Source organism: Nanorana parkeri, unplaced genomic scaffold, assembly GCF_000935625.1.
Source record: "Nanorana parkeri isolate BGI_ZX_2015 unplaced genomic scaffold, ASM93562v1 scaffold1100, whole genome shotgun sequence".
NCBI lineage: Eukaryota > Metazoa > Chordata > Amphibia > Anura > Dicroglossidae > Nanorana > Nanorana parkeri.
Window position 1 is genome coordinate 278056 of NW_017307368.1, and position 25157 is coordinate 303212.

General features: G+C 42.0%; 1 protein-coding gene across 4 annotated transcripts in view; it reads left to right on the plus strand.

The window, feature by feature from the left end:
• Positions 1-24615, plus strand: part of ZMIZ1 (zinc finger MIZ-type containing 1) — a 239931-nt gene extending 215316 nt beyond the window's left edge. For all 4 annotated transcript variants that reach the window (XM_018567827.1, XM_018567831.1, XM_018567828.1 and 1 more), the window contains 16 exons: positions 173-390; positions 643-841; positions 1236-1523; positions 3162-3344; positions 4811-4888; positions 8045-8219; positions 11688-11874; positions 12428-12638; positions 15666-15771; positions 17100-17260; positions 17385-17452; positions 17842-17910; positions 18015-18262; positions 18825-18988; positions 19096-19335; positions 23799-24615. In XM_018567827.1, coding sequence (XP_018423329.1) covers positions 173-390; positions 643-841; positions 1236-1523; positions 3162-3344; positions 4811-4888; positions 8045-8219; positions 11688-11874; positions 12428-12638; positions 15666-15771; positions 17100-17260; positions 17385-17452; positions 17842-17910; positions 18015-18262; positions 18825-18988; positions 19096-19335; positions 23799-23906 — 2703 coding nt within the window. In that variant the 3' untranslated portion in view covers positions 23907-24615. The remainder of the gene's footprint in view (positions 1-172; positions 391-642; positions 842-1235; positions 1524-3161; positions 3345-4810; positions 4889-8044; positions 8220-11687; positions 11875-12427; positions 12639-15665; positions 15772-17099; positions 17261-17384; positions 17453-17841; positions 17911-18014; positions 18263-18824; positions 18989-19095; positions 19336-23798) is intronic.
• Positions 24616-25157: the final 542 nt, after the last annotated feature.

Sequence of the window (25157 nt, forward strand, 5' to 3'; positions counted from 1 at the left end):
TATATATTTATATATATATATATATATATATATATAACACAGATGCAATGAATTATATAACTGACAGTATCACTGTTGTGACTTCATAAACAAGGATGTGGTTTGGTCTTTTGTCCGTTTATATATGGTCTTGTACATCAACAATGCATGTTCACTTTTTTCCTTTTTACAGGTACTGGGAAACCCAATGGTTAATGCAAACAATCCTTTGAATCAAGCTGGAAACCCCATGGCATCTGGCATGAACAGCAATAGTGCTGGCATGAATTCTCCTCAGTTTGCTGGGCAACAGCAGCAATTTGCCACAAAGGGCGCATCCAGCCAGTCCTATATGCAACAAAGCATGTACGGACGCCCAAATTATCCAGGGGGAGGAGGATTCGCAGGAAGGTAAGAACCCAGATTTTACTGCTGAAATAGTGCACTAAGGTACAACTTTCAGATCTATTTCACAACACACTAGGTTAATGCTGATTACTTGTAAACATGAGATCTGTTCCTACTGGCCTTTTCTATTATTTTGATCATTTGTGTAGCCTTATTTGTGAATAGTGCTCAGTTATGTAATGTTGGATTATATAACATATATGCTCTTTTCTTGTCTTATTTTCATAAAAATGTAAGTAACCTGTCTTTTCCCAGCTATCCTGGTGGACCCAATAACCCCTCTGGAATGGGCATCCCATCTCATTCGCGACCACCTTCAGATTTCACTCAGCCAGCGGCGGCTGCTGCTGCAGCTGCTGTTGCTGCTGCAGCTGCTACTGCTACCGCTACAGCAACTGCCACAGTGGCAGCGCTGCAGGAAACCCAGAATAAGGACATGAACCAGTACGGCCCAGTGAGTCCTGTTTGCTGCTTGTTTTATGCTGTTTTTTTTCCTTCTGTATGTTGGTTATGAAAAACCTTGTATATGTATATTTGCTTGTGCGTTCACTTTCTTTAAAATAATAGAATAAATGTGTTAAGTTTGAGGTGAACTACTTCATCATTTCCTCTTCTAGTAGATATTATTCAAGTGAACTCAACTTTTTTAAGTATATAGAAGTATATAGAAGCTGACGTACCTAAAGTAACCTATGAATGTATTTCATGATGTTTGCTGTAGTTTTGCTGCAGATGTGTCCCACATTTATGGACTCCAGTGTCCATTGGCAACTGTCAAATACCATTGCTGCTCATCTTTGTCAGACATGCATGTTGCATTTTACTCTTTTCTCTTTCTTTTGTTGAAGGTGTGTTCCTCTTTCCAGATGGGTCCTGCTCAGGCCTACAACAGTCAGTTCATGAACCAGCCTGGCCAACGAGTGCCCTCTGCAATGTCAGGGAATATGAACCCATCTGGGATGGGTCCCAACATGGCACCTTCCAACATGAGTGGCCCACCAATGGGAATGAATCAACCCCGGCCTGGCATGAACCCTTTCAGCGCACATGGCCAAAGGATGCCTCAGCAAAGCTACCCTGGCCCTAGGCCTCAGTCATTGCCAATGCAGGGCATAAAAAGGCCGTACCCAGGAGAGGTGAGCAATGGAGGGTCCCCCATTGTTTGTATGTCTGATTGCAGAGTATCCATCTATAACATGGGAGCTGCAAGTTTGTATGTTACAATGATGTATAGTGACCTGCAATGTCTGTACAAGCTCAATGACATTTTCTCCTTCCAAATGCCGGATTTCCCAAAAGTGATATTTATGTAATAGTTACTTCTTATATCTCTTGTTGACTGCAAATGTGAGATCGTGGCTCCTGGTTCTGATCCTGTCTGCCGTGGAGTTTTATGAGTTTCATCACACATTTGATGCTGCCACATCTCCTATTGAATTCTCCATAATATGAAATATGTTAAGAATCCATCAGGAAGAGTCTGACCTCATGATGATTGTGGCAGGTGATCCAACATGGGAATTCATGTGCCAAGATCTCACTCTTTGACTCTTCTAGAGATATATTAGATCTTCTCCAAAACACAGACTTGTGTAAGGGTTTAAATGTAGGAAGTTTCTTGTGTTGTCTTTATCCAAAATAGTTTTTAAGGGAATTCGGCCCTCTCATTAATTGCAGTACCTTTGCAAAGGTCATGGGTAACCTTCTGTTAAGCTTTGCTCTTAAATTACCTTTTTTTTTTTTATGTATATACAAAAGGAGCAAAATAAGAAAAAAACAGTAACCTCCAATATGGTGAATCTACCTCAAAACCATATACAACCATATAAATAGTCAGTTCAGAATACCGTATTTCTCAAATTAATAAGTCAAGTGAATTTAGGGAAAATACGTTTCAGAAAATGTCATCTGAGAAACAATAGGAAATGTATTTATTATATTCACATATAATTTAAATGAACGTCCACTGGATCCCACAGAAACTGCACAAAATGGAAAGCCAGAGGACAGGCCGGCAATAATGCAATGGTTAAAAGACTTGCTGTTATAGATCTAAAAATGTTTCCGAGAACCTGTAATGTGGCAGCTAGAACAAAAACTGAAACTATCAAAAACTGTGTTGATGACCAAAGACCTCATCAACAAAAGTCCACCATGAAACCTTATACATTTGTGTAACATAGGAGCTGATGCTGCATAAGCCTGTATGCCCAGCTATCTGGGAAGATACCCCGTGGATTACAATATATCACTGATACTCCATTTTGCATAAAGGTCCCAGTCACATCATACCCAGTACGTTCCGGCACGGTTCCAGCCCAAAACGCACTGGATTGCATAAATCAAGCCAGGTCGTGTTCCAGGGCGTGGTGGTGCCATTCATGTCAATGGCACTGCAGACATGCCACCCGCCCAAATGTGTGATCGCCCGCACCGGAACATGTGGTACAGCAATGCTCTGCCACCCAGTGCAGTGCGATCAGAAAAAATAGTGCACTGGAACAGAGGGCATTCCAGTACCACATGTTCTGGTCCAGGCAATTGCACCGTGGGCAGGGGGTGTGTTGTTGATTGCACTTTGCTGAGTTTTGCGAAAAAAACACACACACATATATATATATCTCCACGGCTCTTATTTTGTGTCTTATATATTTATTTACATTGTATAGCTTTAATTCTGAGGTCTTGGATGCTTTGTTACTGACCAAGATAGAAATTCTCTGAAATGTGTTTTATGACGAGTTGTAACATGACATTTTGTGTTCATTTTTCAGCCAAATTATGGCAGCCAGCAATATGGACCAAGCAGTCAATTTCCCAGTCAGCCTGGACAGTACTCGAGTCCAAATCCTGCTAGACCCATGTCTTCTCCAAACTACCCAGGCCAGAGGATGACAGGACAGCAGAGCACAGGGCAGTACCCGCCCCCCAGTGTTGCCATTGGGCAGTATTACAAGGTAACTAACGGTTTGTGGAGTGTGGTCTGATTATGTTTTACATGACTGTTGGTAAGGAAGAATATGAAAGTATTACATTTGATTTGGTCCTCATACTTTAATTTTCATATGCAACACCCTTCTTATGTCTATTTTATATCCAAAGACCCAGGTTAATATTTTTGGTCTTTTTGTTCTTGAAATCCATGCAGTCAGTCCAGCCCTGTAGTGCTGCTAATACATCTACGATAAAGCAGACTCTGAACTGACACATCCCCATCTGCTGAGCCCTAGCAGACCTGTCACTGGTTGTCAAGTACGCTGGGCTGGGGGCGCAGGCTTCTAAGTTTCATGCGGTGACAAGCTATTGGGAGAAGGCTTTTACTTGTCACTGCAGAGAATATAGGGAAAGACTGACAGATTGTTTTAATGGCAACCTGGCACCTTTTCTCGGATCAGACATGTGATGAATTTATGTTTTATTATTTCCATATGTCTTGCTTACAAACCTTCTCACAGAAACAGTGCAGTTTAAACTCCCAGAAGTAAGATAATGAGCACATAAGAACTTTCACCCTCTATATACAGGCCCCCCACACACAGCCATTTTTCCACAACCATCCAACCTTTCCATATTGCAATTGATGGTACATACCTTTGCCCATTGCATGTGAGAATGATTCAGGGTTTTTGTACACAGAGGGCTTCGTCTGCACTATATTACATAAGTACTGGTCACCACATAGCAAATGGCCTGTTATATTTTATTTGGTGCTTATTCCAGCTGCCCATGTGCCTCTCTTTACTTCTGTGTGAAGTGCAGACAGCCATAAAGAGAACTCGGTGTAAATGGAATCCACACACTGAAAAAGTGCCTGTGTACACTAATCGTTACAGCGTGAGAGGGTTCTGCTTGTAGTAAATGAGGATTACTGGCATCAGTGTTTTGTACTCTGATTAATAGGGATCTCTCTCTTCCAGCTCAGCTTGCCCAAGACTGGTTTAATCCTGCAAATTCTATTAAAGGAAATTCCCACATTTTAGAAGAATTTAATGGCTTCTGCAACATTATAAATTCTTCAGTCTCTTTTGCCATATACAGGAACTTTGTAATAGTGCTTTGGGATACAACATGGGTTGTATGTTTTTACCCACTGAAGGAAGCCACAGTCAGCTGTTATATTATTTACCCTGGGATGTGTTATGGAAGATGTAGAATATGAAAGCCATATGCAATGGTGCATATTTTCCCCCTCACTAATAATATGCATATCATTGAAAGTGACCTATTCTGTTGCCTGGTAATCATCAAATAATCCCACCTGTGCATAATATATATTTATATCTCAGTATTGTACAGGCTCCTTCTCCTTAACAGTTCATCTCATATCTTACAATTTGCTAAGCTGCTTTTTGTTCTAGTATTTCTTTTCCTCATTATTTTTGTACATTTTTTTAATTCATGATTATTATTATTTTTCTAATAGCCAGAGCAGTTTAATGGACAAAATAACAACTTTTCTGGGAGCGGCTACAATAGCTATAGCCAAGGCAGTATGAACGGGGTGAGTGTGCCTTCATACCAAATCAATCATCCACTATTTTATCAGTTTGGGTGGCTAAGAGGGTGATTTCTGTTTCTTAAAACTTCTGAAGGAGCATGATCATTTTTTGTCATTTTGTTAGCATTACACATGACTGGATATCTCTTTATTGCACAGCAGAAAATAATTGCATTACATTTTTATTATGTCTGTTGTAAGTCTGCTCAAGAGTTGGCTGCATTGGTGGTTCCTCTCTCCCATAGAAAATTCAGATTGGTTGTTTTTAATAATCCTAATCTAGGAGCTGGCTGATCATGCGCTAATTACTTTGCCTGCTAGATTTTGTTTTCATACAGGTAGAGTTTAATGTGAACCTGTGCTCTGTCCATGCAGGGCACTATAATGTCCTCCTTCCCAGCTGCACATACCTTTTTGCTCTGCCATCAGGGGCCAAAGACAGGATGTCCTATGTAAGCTCCAGAAGAAGCCTACATGTGACCGATGACTCCCTCAGTCTCCATGTGGCAGCTCTGGGTTAATCAGCATGCTCAGGCGTGCCACATACTCCTCCTGACCTGTACCAGTACCTGAAGCTACGGGAAACAATTGTGCTGCTGGGGAGGGAGACATTACAGGAAACCTGTTCTATTGCCTTCCATGGCCAGAGCTCAGGTTATATATACAAACAAAGCTATCTTCCCATGAGAGAACATATGAAGGGCGCACCAGGGCCCAGACTATATCTCCCCAGATTGCAGCCAAACTGAATTTTCTGCTTTGTGTGCTGTTGAAATTTTCTGTTTTTACTGCTAATATTTTAAGAACGCTTAGAGTTTGTCTTACATTTCATTGACTAACCTAAGTTATTAAAGATGCAAGTTTTTAGGATTCCTTAGATCCCTTTGTCAGACTTTATACAATATATAAAGCATGAGAAGAGATCTAAGGGATTCCAAAAGCATGAATCTTTAATAACTTAAATGATCCAATAAAGGTTATGACTTAAACTCCAAATGTTCTGCACTAATCGATGACTAACACGGTACAATATTTTACAACTACTTGTAATATGAAATGTAATCTCTGTGGTAATGTTTACCTACTCTTCGGTTGGACACCCCGGTCCATACGCTTTTGAAGCTGCTCAAACCGTACAAGGAAACTCAACATATCTCCAATTTAACCCCTCAAGTGTAGCGCTGTATCCTGGCATGCTGTCCTTTTAACTTTCCAATGTTTACCTCTACTTCCTGCAGTATTTTCACAAATCATTTTTCAGAAAACCTTTTGCGGGTTTAACGGAGTAGTTTGTTTTTATGACAGTATGTATAAACAATTCTGGACCCTCAGCTCACATTGCATCACTTCATCAGAGGGTAAATCCCGGTCTCTTGACCCCAGTGTGGACTGGTGGGAGTCCTGCCTCTCTGAATCCATGCAATGTACTAAGAGTGCAAAATAGACCATGTCAAACTTGTCGCTGCTAGAGCAATTTTGGCACATATCTGCTGTGACGGGAAAGATCATTCTAAGTGATTTTACTCACTTGAAAGTGTAAATAGCTGTCCTTTTAATTTATGTTTTCATTGTTGTTAAAGATGATGTAGCTAATTGATATTTTCTATAGTGTGGATTACTGCTTTAGTATTTCCATGTACATTTTACCTTGTATACTGTAATTTGACTGGAAATGGGCTAAAATCCAAACCAGTCTTTCCTGAGCCTATCCCTAAAGTGGAACTCCAGCCAAAAATGGCTTTCTATGTTTAGATTTAGCATGAGGAAAGGTGAGACTCTTTCATATTTCTTATGGCTGCCTGTGCCCCAGCTGTAGATTCAAAGATGTGACTTCCCTCTCCCCTCCCTTTGGGGAGATTTTGTCTCACAGTTATGTCTGCTGGACATGAGGAGGAACAAGTCCTCAGTGGTCACTCAATGAGACATCAATAAAAACTTGACAGCGGCTCTAACTCTACCCTACTACATATATAACTAGAAGACACATTTTGGTTGGACCTAAACCTTGCCACACTGATTTTCTATATTCTGTGGCTGTCCTAATGGGAAGCTAAATCACATTCACAGACACAAATTACTAAGTCTGAGTGCTTGTGAAGTTACATACATAGTTACATAGTATTTGAGGTTGAATAAAGACATTAGTCCATCAAGTCCAACCTATTAGGATCTCATTCTAGGAGTACCTGTACCCCTGTATATTACGGTCCCTTAAGAAATCGTCCAAAAGTTTCTTGAACAATTCCACATCCTGGAAAACAATTCTCTTGGTGGCAATGGGGACAAGTTTGGAAAACACTAATCTAAATGTTAGAGTGAAAATCCTTCCCTGTTTCTTACTCTTCTATCTCTCCACCAGTCTGCTGCTTACTAGGACATTACATATTCAATATAATCTAAACTATAGTGACCAGTAGGATTTATGATAAGAATCATGATTGCTTGTTACCTGCTGTCTGTGTGCTTACCCTGCAGGCACTATACCAAAAACACACATATTGTCATTACAGTCATGCATAGCCAAAGCAAAATACACAACGTAACAACCATAATAAACAATAGCAGCCACAGAGTAGTGGGGAGGAAATGTAATCTTATGAAACCCAATTTACTGCATGCAGTATCTTACCTGAGCTGGCCTCGTAGACTTGTTACACTGTTACACTGTGTCAGACATGGGTGTCTATGGTGGATAATGTTAGGAGTTATGAAGGGATGTTGTAGTGATGTCTGGTTTATATTTGCATCAGGACACAGAGGAGTTTAGCTGTACCCCTGTGGATATACATCCCTGTGCTGAGAATAATGATTACAACTTTATTTATTTATATCAGTGCCATTATGAACAAGACACAGTAGTAGGTTGTTTCAGAGAATTCATGTTATCATGGGTCCTGACCAGCAGGGAAATCTGAAGCCAACTCTGTGTTTTATTATAAAATTGGATATTTGTATAACATAGTAATAGTGTATGTCAGACGCAATGTTCTCTTTTTATACATTATAACATGACAACAGATTGCAATAAGTAATAACATTTACTAAAGCTGTACTTATCATTGACTTCAGACCACAGAGTGCAGAGATGAATATGAGGCTGTCTAAGCCGATAATGCCATCATTTAAATACATTTTCTATTCCTTTCTTGTCTTTTGCAGCCCTCCAGACCGGGCCCTGTTGGAAATTACCCCCACTCACCTGTTCCGGGAAACCCCACACCACCCATGACACCTGGCAGCAGTATCCCTCCATACCTGTCCCCCAGTCAAGATGTCAAGCCTCCCTTTCCTCCAGACATCAAACCAAACATGAGCGCTTTACCTCCACCACCAAGTGAGTGTTTTGCTGAAACAGGATAATGGCAAAACATTTTTTTATGTTGGTTTGTAAGCTTTGCATGCAAATATGAGCAAATAATATAAACCTGGTATCATCTAGTGCTAATGTATGATACATGTGTGACAGATGGAAAGTAAGCCCCACAGCACTCCAAATTTATTTACTTTAGAAATATTTTTTGCCTGTAGTAAGGACAAGCCTCATCTCCTAAGTGCTACTATAAGGAGAGCGTCTCACCAGTTAGTGACAATGAAAGCCAATATAGGGCCCAAGGCTGAGAGAATTTTTTGGTCACCCCCTCTGCTTTGTTTAACCCTTTCGCTGCCAAGCCCTCCGGAACATTTTTCAAATCAGCTGGCCACACCATTTTTGCAATTTGTCCCATTGATTTGATTTTCAACTGCTGCGTTGCTAGTGTTTGTAAAAGACCCCCCAAACCATATATTTTCTGAAAGCGCAGGCCCGGTAGAATAAAAAGATGGTGATACTACATTTGTAGGCCCTGCAATAATTGCGCAAATGTTTCTCAAATTAATATTAAACCGATAAAAATACACAATTCAATGGTTAAAACACACCAAAATCACTATCAGTGCACAAAAAAAAAATATTTTCTGACTAAATCTAAAAGATAAAACTGTATTGAGTTAAAAAATAACAAATATTAGCAAATTTGTAATTGCGCCTTTTTGCGGAAAGGTAAAAAAATGAAGGTGTGCAAAACTGTAAATAAGCGACTTAGGTAAAAAATTGTTTTGGTGTGTGTGTTGTGATAAAATTATACAGGTGTATATTTAATTGCAACACAAGGTATCACAGCATTGGCAATGCGTCACAAAGCTTTGCCATGCGCTGCCGCAGTTAATTTAATGTTTTTTTTAAAGAAAAAAAATCATGCACTGCGATGCGTTCTAACAATGCACTGCAGCGCATGTGCATGGTTTGCACCACAATATGTGTATGTTATGTGGTGGGAGGGAGGGGTTGTGCCTTTTTTTTTTATTATTATTTTTTTACACTTTTTATTTAATTTTAAATAATTTTATTTTGTTTTTTACATTTTTGTTAACATATTTTTTATTTTTTATTTATTTTTTTACTGTTGGGGGGGGGCGGCTACGGTGAAATCTCTGGGGTCTAAACAGACCCCTGACATTTCCCTTTTGAAATAGAAATTGAGGACACCAAATCCTCAATGTCTTTTTCTGCAGCCTCAGCACTCAATGAATGGGAAGCACTCAGTACAGAGGCTTACCATTTCATTCATAACTGCTGATGGTTAAATATTTACTGTCAAGCAGTTTATGAATGGGGAGAAGCCTCTATATTGAGTGCTACTCCCCATTCAGAAATTCATGAATGAACAGGCTGTGATGTAAATCACAGCCTGTTCATTCATAACTGGGGACACACAGTACTATGGGGGTTATTCACAAAGCTGCCGAAGGATCTAGCCATAGCTTCGGCTGATCCTTCGGCTAGCTTCAGGCCCCATGGCCCCTTCAGTTCAGTAGAACCGAAGGGCTGCTGTACGGGCTATTCACTTGAGCCCGTACAGCTCACGAAGTTGGCCGAATGGCTCAGTCGAGCCGAAGGCATATGCTTTGGCTTGACTGAGCCGAGGTGAAAGCTGGAACGGCCGGCCGCCAACCTGCTACTGACAGGGTTCTCCGCCGGGTTCTCAGTGTGTAATGACAGTTCAACATCTCCTGGTAACAACGCACTGCAGCACATGTGCATATGGCGTACACGTCAATATGTGTATGTTATGTGGGGGAGGGAGGGGTTGTGCTTTTTTTTAATTAGTTTTTTTTGTACATTTTTTTTTTTTTACATTTTCTTTTTATTTTTTAATCTTTTTTTTATTTTTTTACTGTTGGGGGGGGCTGCGGTGAAATATCTGGGGTCTAAATAGAACCCTGACATTTCCCCTTTGAAATAGAAATTGAGGACTCAGAGTCCTCAATTTATTTTTCTGCAGCCCCAGCACTCAATGAATGGGAAGCACTCAGTACAGAGGCTTCCCATTCATTCACAAACTGATGATAGCAAAATATTTGCTATCACCAGTTTATGAATGGGGAGGAGCCTCTGTAGTGAGTGCTACTCCCCATTCATAAATTCTTGAATGAACAGGCTTTGATGCAAATCACAGCCTGTTCATTCATAACTGGGGACACATAGTACTATGTGTCCCCAGTTATTTACAAACACCATCACTCCAGTGTTTGCTCTGCACATAGGGATCGTTACATATCAATGATATTTAACGATCCCCCGTTTGGCCACGCTACACAGAGCCGCTGTCATCTGGAAACTGACAGGATGACATCGGCTCCAATCAGAGCACCGGTATTTTCGTTAATAGCCGCTGATGACGGCTATTAATTTGAAGGGGACAGTCCGGGGAACAGTTCTAGTATAAAGCAACCATGTGCTTATAGCAGAACTGTAAATTCCAGGTCCGTACGGCATAAGTCCTTGGCCAGCCAGGAACACTTTTGTTCCTCCGTACATGTCCTTGGCAGGGAAAGGGTTAAAGGCAATTTGCCTACTGCTTTGACTGCTGCAGGAGAAGCTTTCCTTGGCTCACCTAATGTCCACAGTTGGGATGCAGCATGATCCAGCTTTTTCTCAAGTTTCAACTTGCAGGCAGGAAAAGGTCAGTCTGTGACAGCCAGCTGATTGGATGCTGTAACTTCACCCAAATTCCCATTTTTCCCCCCAAGGTCATTGTACCTCTATGTACCTCTGTATGTTCCTCTATCAGGTATAATACTAGTGACCCCTTTTCAAGTGACTATTAGTTTTTGTCCAAATCATGGTTTGCCAAAAAAGTCTTGTGACCGAAATGTCTCTTGTACCGGGTGAAATAAGTCCCATGAACACTGGTCAGCAATAGTGCTGTCATAACTTTTTTTTTATTACTGCTTGCACATGATTTTGAAAGAAATGTTGTTCTCTGTACTGAGTTTTGCCCTAAAATGCAAAGGGATGCTGGGCAGGTTATTGTTAACATATTTAACCCCGTCTGTGCTAATCTCATTTTCAGTTGTAAATTAGATTTGAACAACATTTGTCCTAACAGAGGGTTAAAGGTCAAGAAGGATTGTATGTTAAAGAAGGGAAACTCAGTCTGTCCCTGGTCTTTATATTGGGACAGCCTGAGTTTCCATCCATGAAAATGTATTTTTAGGTATACTGTGTGAATAGGAAACATACTAAATAGTGGAGGTTTTCTTAAATTTGGCTGCAAAAGTGGAAATACACTTATCGTTCTGCTCCTATTAGTTCTTTGTGAGCACAGACTTCTATGTACATATGAGCTTCATAAAGGTTCTATCAGTTTTCCAGGTGCCTCATATAGCATTATTTATGTAATATTTGCAAGTTGTTTTGGGCTCCTAATGTTGCTGCATCAGTGACCCTTTGCTTACGCTTGTTTACATTGTCGCACTGCAGATGCAAAAGGGAAAGTTCACACTTTCTCTCCTTCTTCGATCTCAGCCAGCCACACTGATGAACTGCGTCTCACGTTTCCTGTGCGGGATGGAGTAGTATTGGAGCCCTTCCGATTGGAACACAACCTTGCCGTCAGCAATCATGTGTTCCACTTGCGACCGACCGTCCATCAGACCCTCATGTGGAGGTAAGTATTTTTTTATAAGTTAAACTAGCTGTGCTTATTGATTTAGTGTTAAGCAGGACTTTTAAAGGAAAATTATAGTGATTTTGGTCATTTATAATTTAAATTTGTTTTAAATGTTGATACCCGTATAAAATCCTTATTTTACAAATTAACATTTAATATGGGGTGCTTTGCTACAGTGTATGCTGTCTAATACCGTAAGAAAGCCCAGCAATAGCGCTGCGGTTGTTGACTCTGCCTGCATAACTGAGGAGAAGTATGTGTCCCTCCTCTGAGTTATTCAGCTGACTCATTCACCTTACAACACTGCAGTAAACCAGCTATCTGTAGCATTGGGGTACCAGACGCACACTTGCTGCTTACTGGTGACAAAAGGGGCAAATATGACATACCTGCCTAAAAAGAAAAACTGTTTACTCCCTCCAAAACATAATATTTAAATAAAAATATCTGTAGAATACCACTAAACATTCCCTTGAAATAACTAGAAAACTTAGGAGCAATTCTAATAATATGCTTTATAAACATTTTTCCATCCTGCTATCCTAAACAGGTCTGACCTGGAACTGCAATTTAAATGCTACCACCATGAAGACCGTCAGATGAACACCAATTGGCCGGCATCTGTACAAGTCAGCGTCAATGCCACCCCCCTTACCATTGAGCGGGGTGACAACAAGACTTCCCACAAACCTCTGCACCTCAAACATGTCTGCCAGCCAGGCCGCAACACCATCCAGATTACTGTCACTGCCTGTTGTTGTGTAAGTGTTACCTTCTCCATCCTCTGCTAAATCTGTGATAAATATTACTGTGGAAGTCATGTGTTGTAGTTACTGAAATCCTATTCTAAAGCTGATAACACAAGACTGTATATAAAGTGACATTGGCTTCGTCTTCTCTGATTTCCTATATGTAAACTAAAAAGAATACAGCATTCTGTTGTCAGTATTACCCAACATCTCCAAAATGTCACCGCATCTAGATAGCAGGTTTTAACCACTTCAAGACCAGGTGTTTAGACCCCCTTCCTGGCCAGGCCATTTTTCAGTATTCAGCGCTGCGATACTTTGACTGACGTTTATTCCATCATGCAACGCTGTACTGAAATGAATTTTATACCATTTTTTGGGGACAGATAGAGCTATTCTCTGCCACCGATGTATGGCATACGGCAGACCACAACCGCTTGCAGCTGGCCACATCAGTATGCCATACATCATTGGCTTTTACTCTCCTGCCACAAGATCATGGTCACTTTAGCGATCATGAACTTATACCAGAAGGGTTCTCCTGACTCTCCTCTGTAAAATAAAGCTGTCATTAGCGGCTGATAAACCGCTGATGACAGCCATTAACAAAATTATGGGCGGCCCCACTAGCACTGCCGCCGACAGCTGCTAGCAGCCATCACCTTCTCTTCCCCGCCTGGAGCCGCTCTATGCTTTTCGAATCCCCGCTGCTCTCCCCCACTTGTAAGGGCTGAGGCAGCTGGGATCCGAGCAGAAATGGACAGCTGCAGCTGACAGGAAGGGGGGCGCAGAAGAGGCAGCCGCTTATCAGGATAGCCGAGTGGTGTGCAGAGAGGAGCCGCGGGAAGGAGAGACACTGTGATCCTGTCAGTTTAAGGATGACCGCGTCCCTGTACATGACCGAGCAGGGGATCGGTAAATATCTGTGATATTTACCGATCCTCTGTGTACAGAGCAAACACGGGAGTGATCAGCTGATCACCCCAGTGTATGTAAACAACTGGGGACACATACTGTAGTACTATGTGTCCCCAGTTATAAATGAGCAGGAAGTGCTTTGTATCAGTTAATTTATGGGTTTTTTAATGGGGAGAAGCACTCAGTACAGAGGCTTCTACCCATTCAGAAACTGGATGATAGTAAATATTTTACGATCAACACTTTGTGAATGAATGGGAAGCCTCTGTACTGAGTGTTTTCCATTCATTTAGAACAGAGGCTGCAGAAAAAGAAATTGAGAACTCTGTGTCCTCAATTTCTTTTTCTATTTTAAAAGGGAAATGCCTGATATTTCCCAGAAGCCCCTCCCCCCCCCCACACAGATAACATGCACGTGCAATAGTGTGCACCATATTGTGGTATATGCCATGCACATGTGCTGCTGTGCGTTGTTAGAACCCATCGCAGTGCTTGATAAATAACATTAACTGTGAAGCACATTGTGAAGTGTTGTGACGATAGGCTGTGTTGCAATTAAATATACGCCTGTATCATTTTACCACACACAAACACCAGCACAGCGCACAAACACATTTTAACATAAGCTGCTTTTTTACAATTTTGTGTTCCTTTTTTTACCGTTTCGCAAAAAGGTGCAATTTGACATTTACAAATATTTCTTGTCAACTCAATACAGTTTTATCTTTTAGATTTAGTCAGAAAAGTATTTTTTGTAGAGGTGCACTGATACTGATTTTAGTGTGCTTTATTAATTCAATTGTGTGTTTTTTCAAGTCTAATATTTCTTTATTATTTCTGGATATGACAATAATGTTAAGACACTCTCACGGGAAGAAAACCGGTCAAAATCAACACACAAAAAAAAGAAAAATATTCATAGAACAGCCACCATAAATTTCCCGTTAGTGGTAAAACCATTCTTCCCCTTAAGGACCTCGGCTACAAAGAAAAAAAAAACCAAGAACCCCCAAACCCCTCCCAACCCTAAACCAAACCAAACAAAAAAGGACATTTCACAGTCTCATCTCCCCCCCTCCCCCGATGGTAAGCACAAAATAGCAATGTTAAGCTTTATTCATGGATTCCATGTCGCCATCAATTGTGGGTACCTAGCCTGAGATTGCGCTACTAACTCTTCCATGCTTCTTAAAAAGTTCATTTCTTTAACCCAGTCTTTAATTTGCGGGGTATCTTGGACCTCCAATATCTAGCTATTACTGTTCTTGCAGCAAATAAGAAAAATTGGAATAGGCCTTTCTTGGCTTCTTTAATTGGACCCGGTACAATAGTCAATAACGCAATCTCAGGTGTAAAAAGTCCCTGAAACTTAATAGGAGGTGCTAATTGTGTATTTTTATCGGATTAATATTGATTTGATAAACATTTGCGCAATTATCGCAACACCTACAAAATTAGTAGCACCATCTCTTTATTATAGGGATTTAAAACAATGGGAAACATTGCAAAAATGGTGTGGCCAGCTGAGGTGTAAAGCGTTCCGGAGGGCTTGGCAGCAAAAGGGTTAAATGGTATTTAGAAACAAAGTTCCAATTTCTGTAATCTTTTTCTGGAATGAGAAGAATGAAGTATGGCGCAAATCAGAACTACCTGAATTTGGTGCAGCAGTCAGTAAAGATGTTTTAGAATTTGGCGCAGGTTGCATTAATGGCAGAATTCTGGTGCAAACACACTATTGAATTCCTCTGCTAGTGTTCTAGAAATCCAATTTCTCCAATCACTTCACCTACATGCAGGCTCTGTGCAGGACATCACTACGGACACCTCGGGGCTTTTTAGCTTTATTTGAACTTTTCTTTGATCTTGGAATTGTCTCGTGTTCTCTTTTATGCTGAAATATTTTGCGTTTTTTTATATAAATAAAAAAATACTGCCCTTTCCTTTCTTTACCCTGATCACCCCCTTAGTGTTGTTGGTGCTTCCTTTGGGAAATAGATTTTATTTCTGGCCGCGGTTCCTGTAACAGCGATGCTGCCTTTTTGGGTTTTATAGATGTTATTTCATACTGATGTGATATTGTTATTCAGGCTGACTATAATGGATCTTTTTTCCCCCCCACAGTCACACTTGTTCGTGCTGCAGTTAGTACATCGGCCTTCAGTACGGTCAGTGCTCCAGGGTTTGCTGAAGAAGAGACTTCTGCCAGCAGAACATTGTATCACCAAAAGTAAGACTACTCTACTTGTATGTTTTACAATATAAGTGTCTAAGAAAGTGTTGTCATCATCACACAGGCCCTGGTGTACAAGTGTCAGGACTACCAAGGTGTATTTGAAAGCTGAACACATATAAATACACACAATAAATGGTACTTCCAGTTTCCTGATGCAGCTGCTAAGAAGCGTTTCTCATTGGTCAGTGTGGTCACGTGACCGCATTATTCAAAATGCCAGTGCCTTGTACGGATCGTACGCTGGCTGAAGTGGAGGTAACGGTGGTTGGTTCCCCCAAAGGTATGATGGGGGGGGCAGGGGGCAGAGAGCACCAATTTGTGGGGCTCATTTCAGTTTGGGACATTTGGTGGGAAACTAAAATTACCTTTTAATGTAGCTCTGTATTCATTATTAACTCATTAATTGTACTTTCTACAAATAGAACTAGTGTGAGTCCCTGAATTTGTGTTCAGACTGGAAGAGGGTTGGGAAGTGCTAGGAACCACATGCAAAAATGTTGACAAGTAACAAGCTCACAGGAGTAGAAAGATGACCTTGTCAGTCTGCTGCTCTTCACTGTACAGTGGGAATGTGGTGTCATCCTACTTGCTGTGTTATGTAGCGGTACTGTGTTAATCTCAGAACTGAATGGATAGAAATGAACATCCTTTGGCAGGTAAAACAGCCCCTTCTATGTATTTAGCGGTTTGCCTGCAGTGTAGGATTTATATACAAATATGGTTAATGTATTTAATGGCTTCCTCTGCAGCATATCTCTACAGCCAATGAAGAGCTGCATTCCTCAATTGATATTTCATGGCTGTGTCAAGTGCTGTGCAGGCTGACCCCGTTCCTAGATGTGCCATCACCTTGTGTCACTGCAGACATTTGTCCAGCCAAGAATATATAGGAGCTATGTGAACAAACTCTCATTCCTACCAAAAGGAAGAAATGTAGGAAAAAAATATAGTTTGCAGCAGTTGAAGTTCTCATGTGAAATGTCTACCACATGGGTCAGCAACCTTGGCATTCTAGCTGTGGGGAAACTACAAATCCCGCCATGCCTCTGGGAGTCGAGCCTGTCACTGTCAGTGTTGCAATGCCCCATGGGACTTGTAGTTTCACCACAGCTGGAATGCTGAGGTTGCCCACCTCTGGTCTACCATAAACCTCATGAGGTAATGTTTGAAGGAAGAAACTCTTCCTTGCAAGTAGTGACCAGTCTCCCACACTGCATTGCCGAACATGATTGGTTGCTGTGGGAAATGAGGTCAGCTCGGCCCCACAGTCGTAAGTCTCCATATAGCTGCTTCCTTTGACACACCGTTGTTTGTCTTTGCAGTAAAGAGGAATTTCAGCAGCGTGGCGGCATCGTCTGGTAATGCAGCACTAAATGGAGAGGACGGAGTAGAGCAGACGGCGATTAAAGTCTCACTGAAATGCCCGATCACATTCAGGCGGATCCAGCTGCCTGCACGGGGACATGACTGCAAACATGTACAGGTCAGTATATCACACCAGTCTCCTGCTTCCAAATAGTGGTGTCCAGACCTATCGTGACAAATCATCGTCATTTACATCACTTGTACTGTATTGTAAATCAAGTTTTCCCTCTTTGTGTACTCAGTGCTTCGACCTGGAATCCTATCTGCAGCTGAACTGTGAGCGGGGAACGTGGAGGTGTCCTGTATGCAAGTGAGTGCACAAATCTGATCAATGTAAAGAGATTATTTGAGGAAAAAGGTCTAGTCAGTAATTCTCTGTGTTCAGGCATATGGAGGTACTGAAACGATTCTGTGAAGTGATCCTCAGTTGGTCACTTCCACCTTCCACAATATTTGTCCCCCGAATTTTCTGTCTGTTATTTCACACCAAGTGACACGTCACCATTAAGTGTCTATCAGAAGTCTGCTCTTTCACTCCCATGCACTTCAAACATACATTCCTTCCATATCATCCTAGATGTTAGAGCAGTCGTAATATACAGCATTCCTAGATATAAATAACAGATGCCGGCCATGTGGAAAATAAACTATTTGTCGTGCTTTTAGCTTTTTTTAAAATATGTTATTGTTTTCTTTCAGTAAAACAGCCCTACTAGAAGGCCTGGAGGTGGACCAGTACATGTGGGGCATCCTGAATGCAATACAGAAGTAAGTGCCACTTTGGATATTCCAAAATGGTGTAAAATGATGCAGGGTGCATTCTTTACCGTTCCTGTACATGGTATGCAAACGCCATATTTTTTGTTTCACAGCTCAGAGTTTGAAGAAGTCACCATTGATCCCACGTGCAGTTGGCGGCCGGTAGCTATTAAATCAGAAATTCACATCAAGGAGGATCCTGATGGGATACCCTCCAAGAGGTTTAAGACTATGAGTCCCAGTCAGATGATCATGCCCAATGTTATGGAGATGATTGCAGCATTGGGGCCTGGCCCTTCACCATATCCATCTTTGCCCCCACCCCCTGGTGGAGGGAACTCCAATGAGTATGTTGGACAAGGTAAGACTTGCCTGTGTTCTGCAGATGACAGGATCCCTTCAACCACATGACCCAATTCAGAGCTGACTTTTCTTTAGTGTTTATTTTCTATAATGTGACTAGTATAGCTGTTGGCTGTGTGGGTTAAAGCAATGTTTGTAGTTGACAACAAATTTGTATTAGAGTATTAGAGCTGAACTCAGTGAGGCTGAGCAGTCCTCAGAAGCCAACAATGGCCTACCAAGACTCTAGTCAGTCTGATCCTGTCACTGCTCCAGCTGAGGTCAGGCCATAGGATACCGTAATTCTTTTCCTCTTTCGCTCTAGTTAATATATTCTTATTACTAGATATGCTATAGAATCATTTTTCTATGAAAAGCAGTTTATACTACAGCATGATGTCCCATAATAATTCTACATACGTACACATTTTCTTGCTTGTTTTCCAGTCTAAATCTGATTGTTGTCAGCACTCCAGTGTCCAGTAGGCTTATGATGCTTTGCCCAGTAATACCTGCAGAACCACAAGCAGTGGAATTAGTAAGACTCATTCTTTCATCTTCATTCATTCATTTGATTTTAGGTAACAATTATCAGGGTCATGGCAACTTTGACTTCCCTCATGGAGCGCCAGGTGGCACGTCAATGAACGACTTTATGCATGGGCCCCAGCTCTCGCACCCCCCTGACATGCCCGGAGGGATGTCTTCGCTGGACAAGCCACTCAGCCACCCCATGCAGGACTCTGTAAGTGGTGCTGGCGCTGTTTACAGTCCTTTTCAGGGTAACATTCTTATTTGACACATTTATTGAGAAAGGGTCATAAGTCTTTTCCTCTTTATTCTCCTTTGCAGATTCCTCATGTGGGAAATTCTGATCAGCCTCATGGCGCCATGCCTCAGGGCTTACACCCACCTCACCCAGGAAGCCAGCCTGGGCAGCCTTTACATCACGGTGGACCAGCACCTCAATCTCGACATCCACCACAAGCTGCTGGCCATGGGCATGGGGACATGGCCTTTAACCCTTCATCGGTATTAGAAGGTCAGCCTGGTGGACAGGGACCCCCTGATATGCCAGAGCCATCGCTGGATGTAAGTTTATTCATTATTTATCTATATATTGCATGAGCTATTGAGATGATCCTCTTTACGTGGGAAAATACAGTCTCATCTGGTACTCGGGTATCTGGGGCCACTGTGGCGCTTCTGTGACTCCATGACAGTAGATATGTCAAGACTGTCATTTGTATCTAATGTAAGAATGCAGTTTAATTGGACCCATAAATAGGACTTTGGAGAGTTTCTGTGGCATTTAAAGGTTTTACATATTTCTTTTCAATTACTACATCTAGTAATACTACAGCCATGTATTTCTACTACTTAAGGTGAAAAGCTTGTGCAGTTTAAACAGCAGTTGAGCATCTGTGGCATTACAAAGGTGCATAGGAGTATTTAGGCATGACCTCTGCTGTTCCACTATTTTATATTTCTATTATGTTATTTAAAAAGTTATATGGAGTGAGCTGATTTACAGTGAAGTAAACTACATTACATGGGGTGCTGCTGGCAGCGGTCATCCCTGTTAAGAAGGAAGCTGCTTTATCTTTTTCTTAAAGCCTCATTCACACTGCCGTGCATATATGCGCGTACTGTAACATATGCAGCATATGCAAATAAATGGCTCCATACACATAGCTGGGTATGGAGCCGTATATTTGCGTAGCGTAAAAAATGCGCAAAAACAGAATAGAACCGAGATGCGTCCAGGCAGCCTATTTCTGCTTATTTTACGCACATACCCGCGTACAGTTCATTAAAATTTCTATTACGAATGATGCATTCTGGGATTGCATATAGTGCACGTATATGCAATATACAATTGTGCTCTTGCGTTGTGTGTGAATGAGGCCTTAATGTCGGCTTATATCTGCAGGTGAAGTGGCCATAATAAAAGGGGCGATTAGAACTATTGGGAAATTCTGCAGCCTGTCACATTTCCTGTGAATGCAGTGCGGGTCTCCTGAGCTTCTGGGCTGCAATCACAAGAATCTCATGGACCACGGCGTACAGTATTTTGATACAACCACACAGAAGCATTATGCTAATGTCACACGGACATTTATTTTGCAGCAGGGAATTGTAGCAGCTACAGAATCCCTTTTCTTAGCCTTCTGGTGCTAGGAAGAAAACTAATTGCAGTCACTGAAAGGTTCATAGTGCTGATATTCCAAGTGACCGACTTTTTCCAGCATTTGAATCTAGCAGCAGAATCACCAGCTTTAGTTACTCATGTTCTCCAATGCAGCTGCCAGTGATCATGGCACACCAGTCATTCGTAGCTGTATATATAAGATTTGTAGCTGCTGCAAAATTGACCATATGATATCAGTCTGCACATAGGGAGCTAATGGTTGCTCTCTGCTGCTGATGCTGAATCATCAGATATACGCTGGGGCTATATCTCACTTGGAGGAGTCTCATACAACAACTAATAAACACTGCATGTCAGCTGAGAAAGAAAAAAGTGTGCCTGGTTGTTGCTAGCGCTAGGCACTATTGGCACATGCCCCAGGTCTCCTCCTCTGTGCTCCGAGTGAGCTATGCCCTGCACAACCACGTATCATGTCACCAGCCACTATGTTGGGACTGTTGCATAGCAGCAAAGTGTCCTGCTCCTCATCAGACCTCCTATCAAAGCGGTAGTGCGGAGCTGAGGCTCCACCTTGGCTCGGATATGTCATATGGGTCAGCCGAAGAGAAGCTTCCCTCACTCTGAGCTGGTGCTGCTTTGCATGAGGTCTGGTTATTGTTAAGGACAAAGATGTTTTTGGGGAGGGAGGTAAGATTTGTGCGGGGGGTAGGATTTTTGCTTGTGAAGGTGAGGGGTTTTGTAGGGGGTGGGGGATTTATGCTTGGGGATAGATATTCTGGAACTCTGTACATTACATACTCCTTACCCCTGAATTCTGTACATTACATACTGGAGACCCATGCCTGTGTGCATTAAATGCCACTGACCCCTACGCTCTATGCATTACATAGTACCGATGACTGCAATTTGTGCGTTGTGTACATTTAACCCCTACTGTCTGAACACTGGAATGTACATTACATACTCCTGACCCCTGTGCTCCACAGCCACGACCTCCCTCCCCATAGTGCGATCGGACACGTGGCAAAACATTGCTTGCATTCCGTTCCACTGCAAATGCAAAAAATGCTGCTTGCTCTATTTTTTGCGTTTACAGTGGAGTGGAACGCAGGCAATGTTTTCCCACGCATCCGATCGCACTGCGGACATGGGGGGGCGTGGCTGCGGTGCCATTGACTTCAATGCACCGTCACACCCCTTCCCACCCCAGAAAGCAGGGGGAAGTGTGAGGGATTGCGGTGCATTCCAGCAGCTACCGCTCTGGAATGCACCGCAATTGGTGTGAAAATAAGGTAAATGCTGCATATAAAGGTGAAGGGTGCAAACATTGCAGGTCTTTATTTCCACATGTTTTCACAACTCGGGGCACCATATTCATTACTTTGTTTCATGATAATAATTAACTCACATTGAGCCTTCCAAACTCTTCCTCCCTCTCTGACCTCTTGCCCATCAGTCTTTAGTTCAGTCTGGTTGGCCTCCCCCCTCTGGAATAAATCATTCTGGCTGCTTTGTTTCCCTGTTTCTGACATGTTGCAGAACTTTACTTTCACTTGCAAGCTGTTTCAATCAACAGAAATTAAGCTGGGAAGAGTAAGCAGTCAAGTCATTCCTATTTTCTCCTCTTGATATTTTGTAGTGTGACTGCTGGTCGCTGCCATGTACATGTTGGTCTACTGTCTCTCTAATGGAGAGGCCATGGCTTCTTCTTATTGAGTCACGCTGTCCTAATCACCTCCTCAATACATCTAGTTAGGTAATATCTAGCTATTCCAAGCAATGTTTCAGTAAAAATGAAGTACTGCGATCAGGTTACAAGTCTGTCTAAATAAGGCGCAACTCTGCCCAAAATGCATTTCTCCTTTTTGTGTGCATTGGAGCCAAGGGTTAGATTCACAGTTGTGGCTTTATTGTCTGTGACGGGGCAGCCAGTCTACTGCTAATAGAGGCCTGTGCTACCCTCTGTATATATTTCTATGAAGAATACAGAACACAGAAATTACCTCACACTTGAACTCTAGTGAACTCTCAGCAGTAATCTATTGGGAACCAATGACAGTTGGATGCTGAGCTCAGCCTGTCACAGGTTTACCATGTGTGGAATCAAATCACTTGGATGCTGTAAAAGCCCTGCAGTAAAATGAACCACCTTCTATAGCATGGTGGAGGAACTATCGCGTTTCCCCGAAAATAAGACACTGTCTTATATTTTTTTTTTTGGCTCAAAAAAACACACTAGGTCTTATTTATTTTATTTTTTTAAATGTACAACAAGCCACACTTATTCGTGTACAACAGTCTACATGTATTCATGTACACAAATATGGTGATCAGGGCGATCAGGGGTGCCGTACCTTTCCAAGAGCAATTTGCTAACCAATCACTGGCCAGAATGAGCGAAACGCGCTTTCACTATGGATTCCTCACAGGCGGAGTGCATGTGGTATCCCTCCGCCTGTGACAGGGCGGCTCTGCTCCCTCCGGTGCCGCCTCGCTTCCTCTAGCGCTGGCTTCGTTGGCACTGCTGATTCTCTCCCGCGGCTCTTCAAGTTCCCCCTTATGCCACCACCGGCCCTGGGAATGGTCACAACTAGGTCTTATTTTCGGGGTAGGTCTTATATTTTAGCAATTCCCAAAAATAGTAGTAGGTCTTATTTTGGGGTAGGTCTTACTTTCGGGGAAACAGGGTAGTATACTAGAGCCCCTCCATACTTCCCTGAGCTCAGATTTCTTTAGTCTGAGGAAAGTTGACAGCCTGCACCATGACTGAGGGCAGTCCAGACACTGTGTGTGTTTTCCCTAATGGGGCTGGTAAGAATGCATTAACTGCTCTAGTAATGGCTGAAAAGGTATTTTCAAGAGCAGCTCCAAATGTTTTTTTTCTGGTGGTTCTGGTCTGTTGATCTGATGGCTTCAACACCCAGAACGAATGCAGTTTCTGAGTTCATTTACTGCATGCTTCTACAGGAGATATTGAAGCTAAAGACTGCCGTTAGCATTTCTAGGAGGAGGGTAGCAATGCAGCCCACATATGTATCTTTACACAAAGTATAAACATGACCGGTACAGAGGCAGATGGAGAAGACTGCACTATGGAAGAAACATTTATTTATTTTTTAAATCAATTTTTGCCCTTCCCTCTACTACATCTTAATGGAGCAAACAGGAGGTAACATCAGTAAATAGTGTGGACGTCACACTAGATACAACAATCCTCTTATTTTTAGCCAGTTCCATTTTACCCAATGTTTAAACGTTGAAGAGATAGTAAAGACATAAATATGTGCGTGTTAAATGACGTCAAGCATAGTTATCCTGAATTTAGTAGTGGTGATGAGCAGTATACAGTATTAGTGACAAGTAGTTACAAACATTTAATGCATTTCTTCTGTTCTTTCTACAGCTGCTTCCAGAGTTAACTAACCCCGATGAGCTTCTATCCTACCTGGATCCTCCAGACCTCCCCAACAACAGCAATGATGACCTTCTCTCACTGTTTGAGAACAACTAAACTGCAGCTGTCTCCCCATTCCCCAGTCCATAATCCAACCAATCAGGACACACTACGGCAGGCACAATTCTAGGAAATCCACCCTTAGTCTATCTTGTCTAACCTTCCAGCAAGCTTGTGGCTGTGTTTGCCTCAGACTGATAGCACTATGAGTGACGCTCCAAGAAGGCAACAAGTGGCTTCAGACTGCCTGTAGACATCACACATGGTGCTTCCTGGTTTTCCCTCACCGAGGTTTATAAATGGAAAACTTAGAAAGCAAGGCTTTCACTAAGCAAGTCACCAAGAGGTAGTATCGGTGGTGGAGGTCCTAATAGACATGTATGGCACCTCCTGATGCCCAGTGCTATTCCCCTTTTCCCACACCACCACCAGTCTCACACCAGCTGGAGGAGAAGAACTGTACCGTGACCTCGGGAGAAAGATGGAACAAACACACGCACACAAAGCACAAAGTTCCCGAGCAGTGAGCAGGTTGGGCAGACATCTTGCTCACGCCACAAACAAGTGCTGAAATAGAGGACAGCTCTGCTGGGGATCTCCTGCGTCTTTTGTTTGTTGCTGGGGTACACTTTCTCCTGTTTTTATTGTGGCATTTTTAAAGACGTCTCCCGGGCCTTTAATCATACGTATTTTCCTTAGTGCACAGACTTGCACAAAGACCATGGAACCTAAGGGACAAAATGGCCTGATCGTTTTCATTTCTTTTTTATCTTTTTATTTAGGCTGCAAAAAAAGGGGCATTGATGTTGGTTAAAGACAAAGCAGCTTAAGGGTTATGTTTTTGTTGTTAATTATTTTGCTTAACCCAACGAGACTGTTACACAATAACTGGTCTTTTTTACCTACCTGGAGATCATTTCCCTTTTAATATAAACCCACATAAACAAAAACGTGTGTTATTTGTGCAATCTTCTTTCCCAACCACCTTGTGGTCAAGGTACCTTTTAGAGGTGTGGGGTGGGGGTCTAAATGCATGAATCTGACCCGGTTTCTGTGCTTCTGGTGTGTTAATGCTGCTTGCTTCTGTAAAACTGTTGTTATATTTGTACAGAAGTGCATGTGTGCCAATCAATGTTATTTACTTTGTCCTTGTTCACGTTTCCACCGCTTTTCTCCTTTGCTGGCCTGTTATGTAAGTAAAAGAGTTAACAAGCGCCCCACAGACCACTTTAGCATTATGAGGATCAGAGGCAGACATTTCCGATTGGCTGTTTGGAAGCACCTCCTCCTCTCTTGCTCATTCTGTAT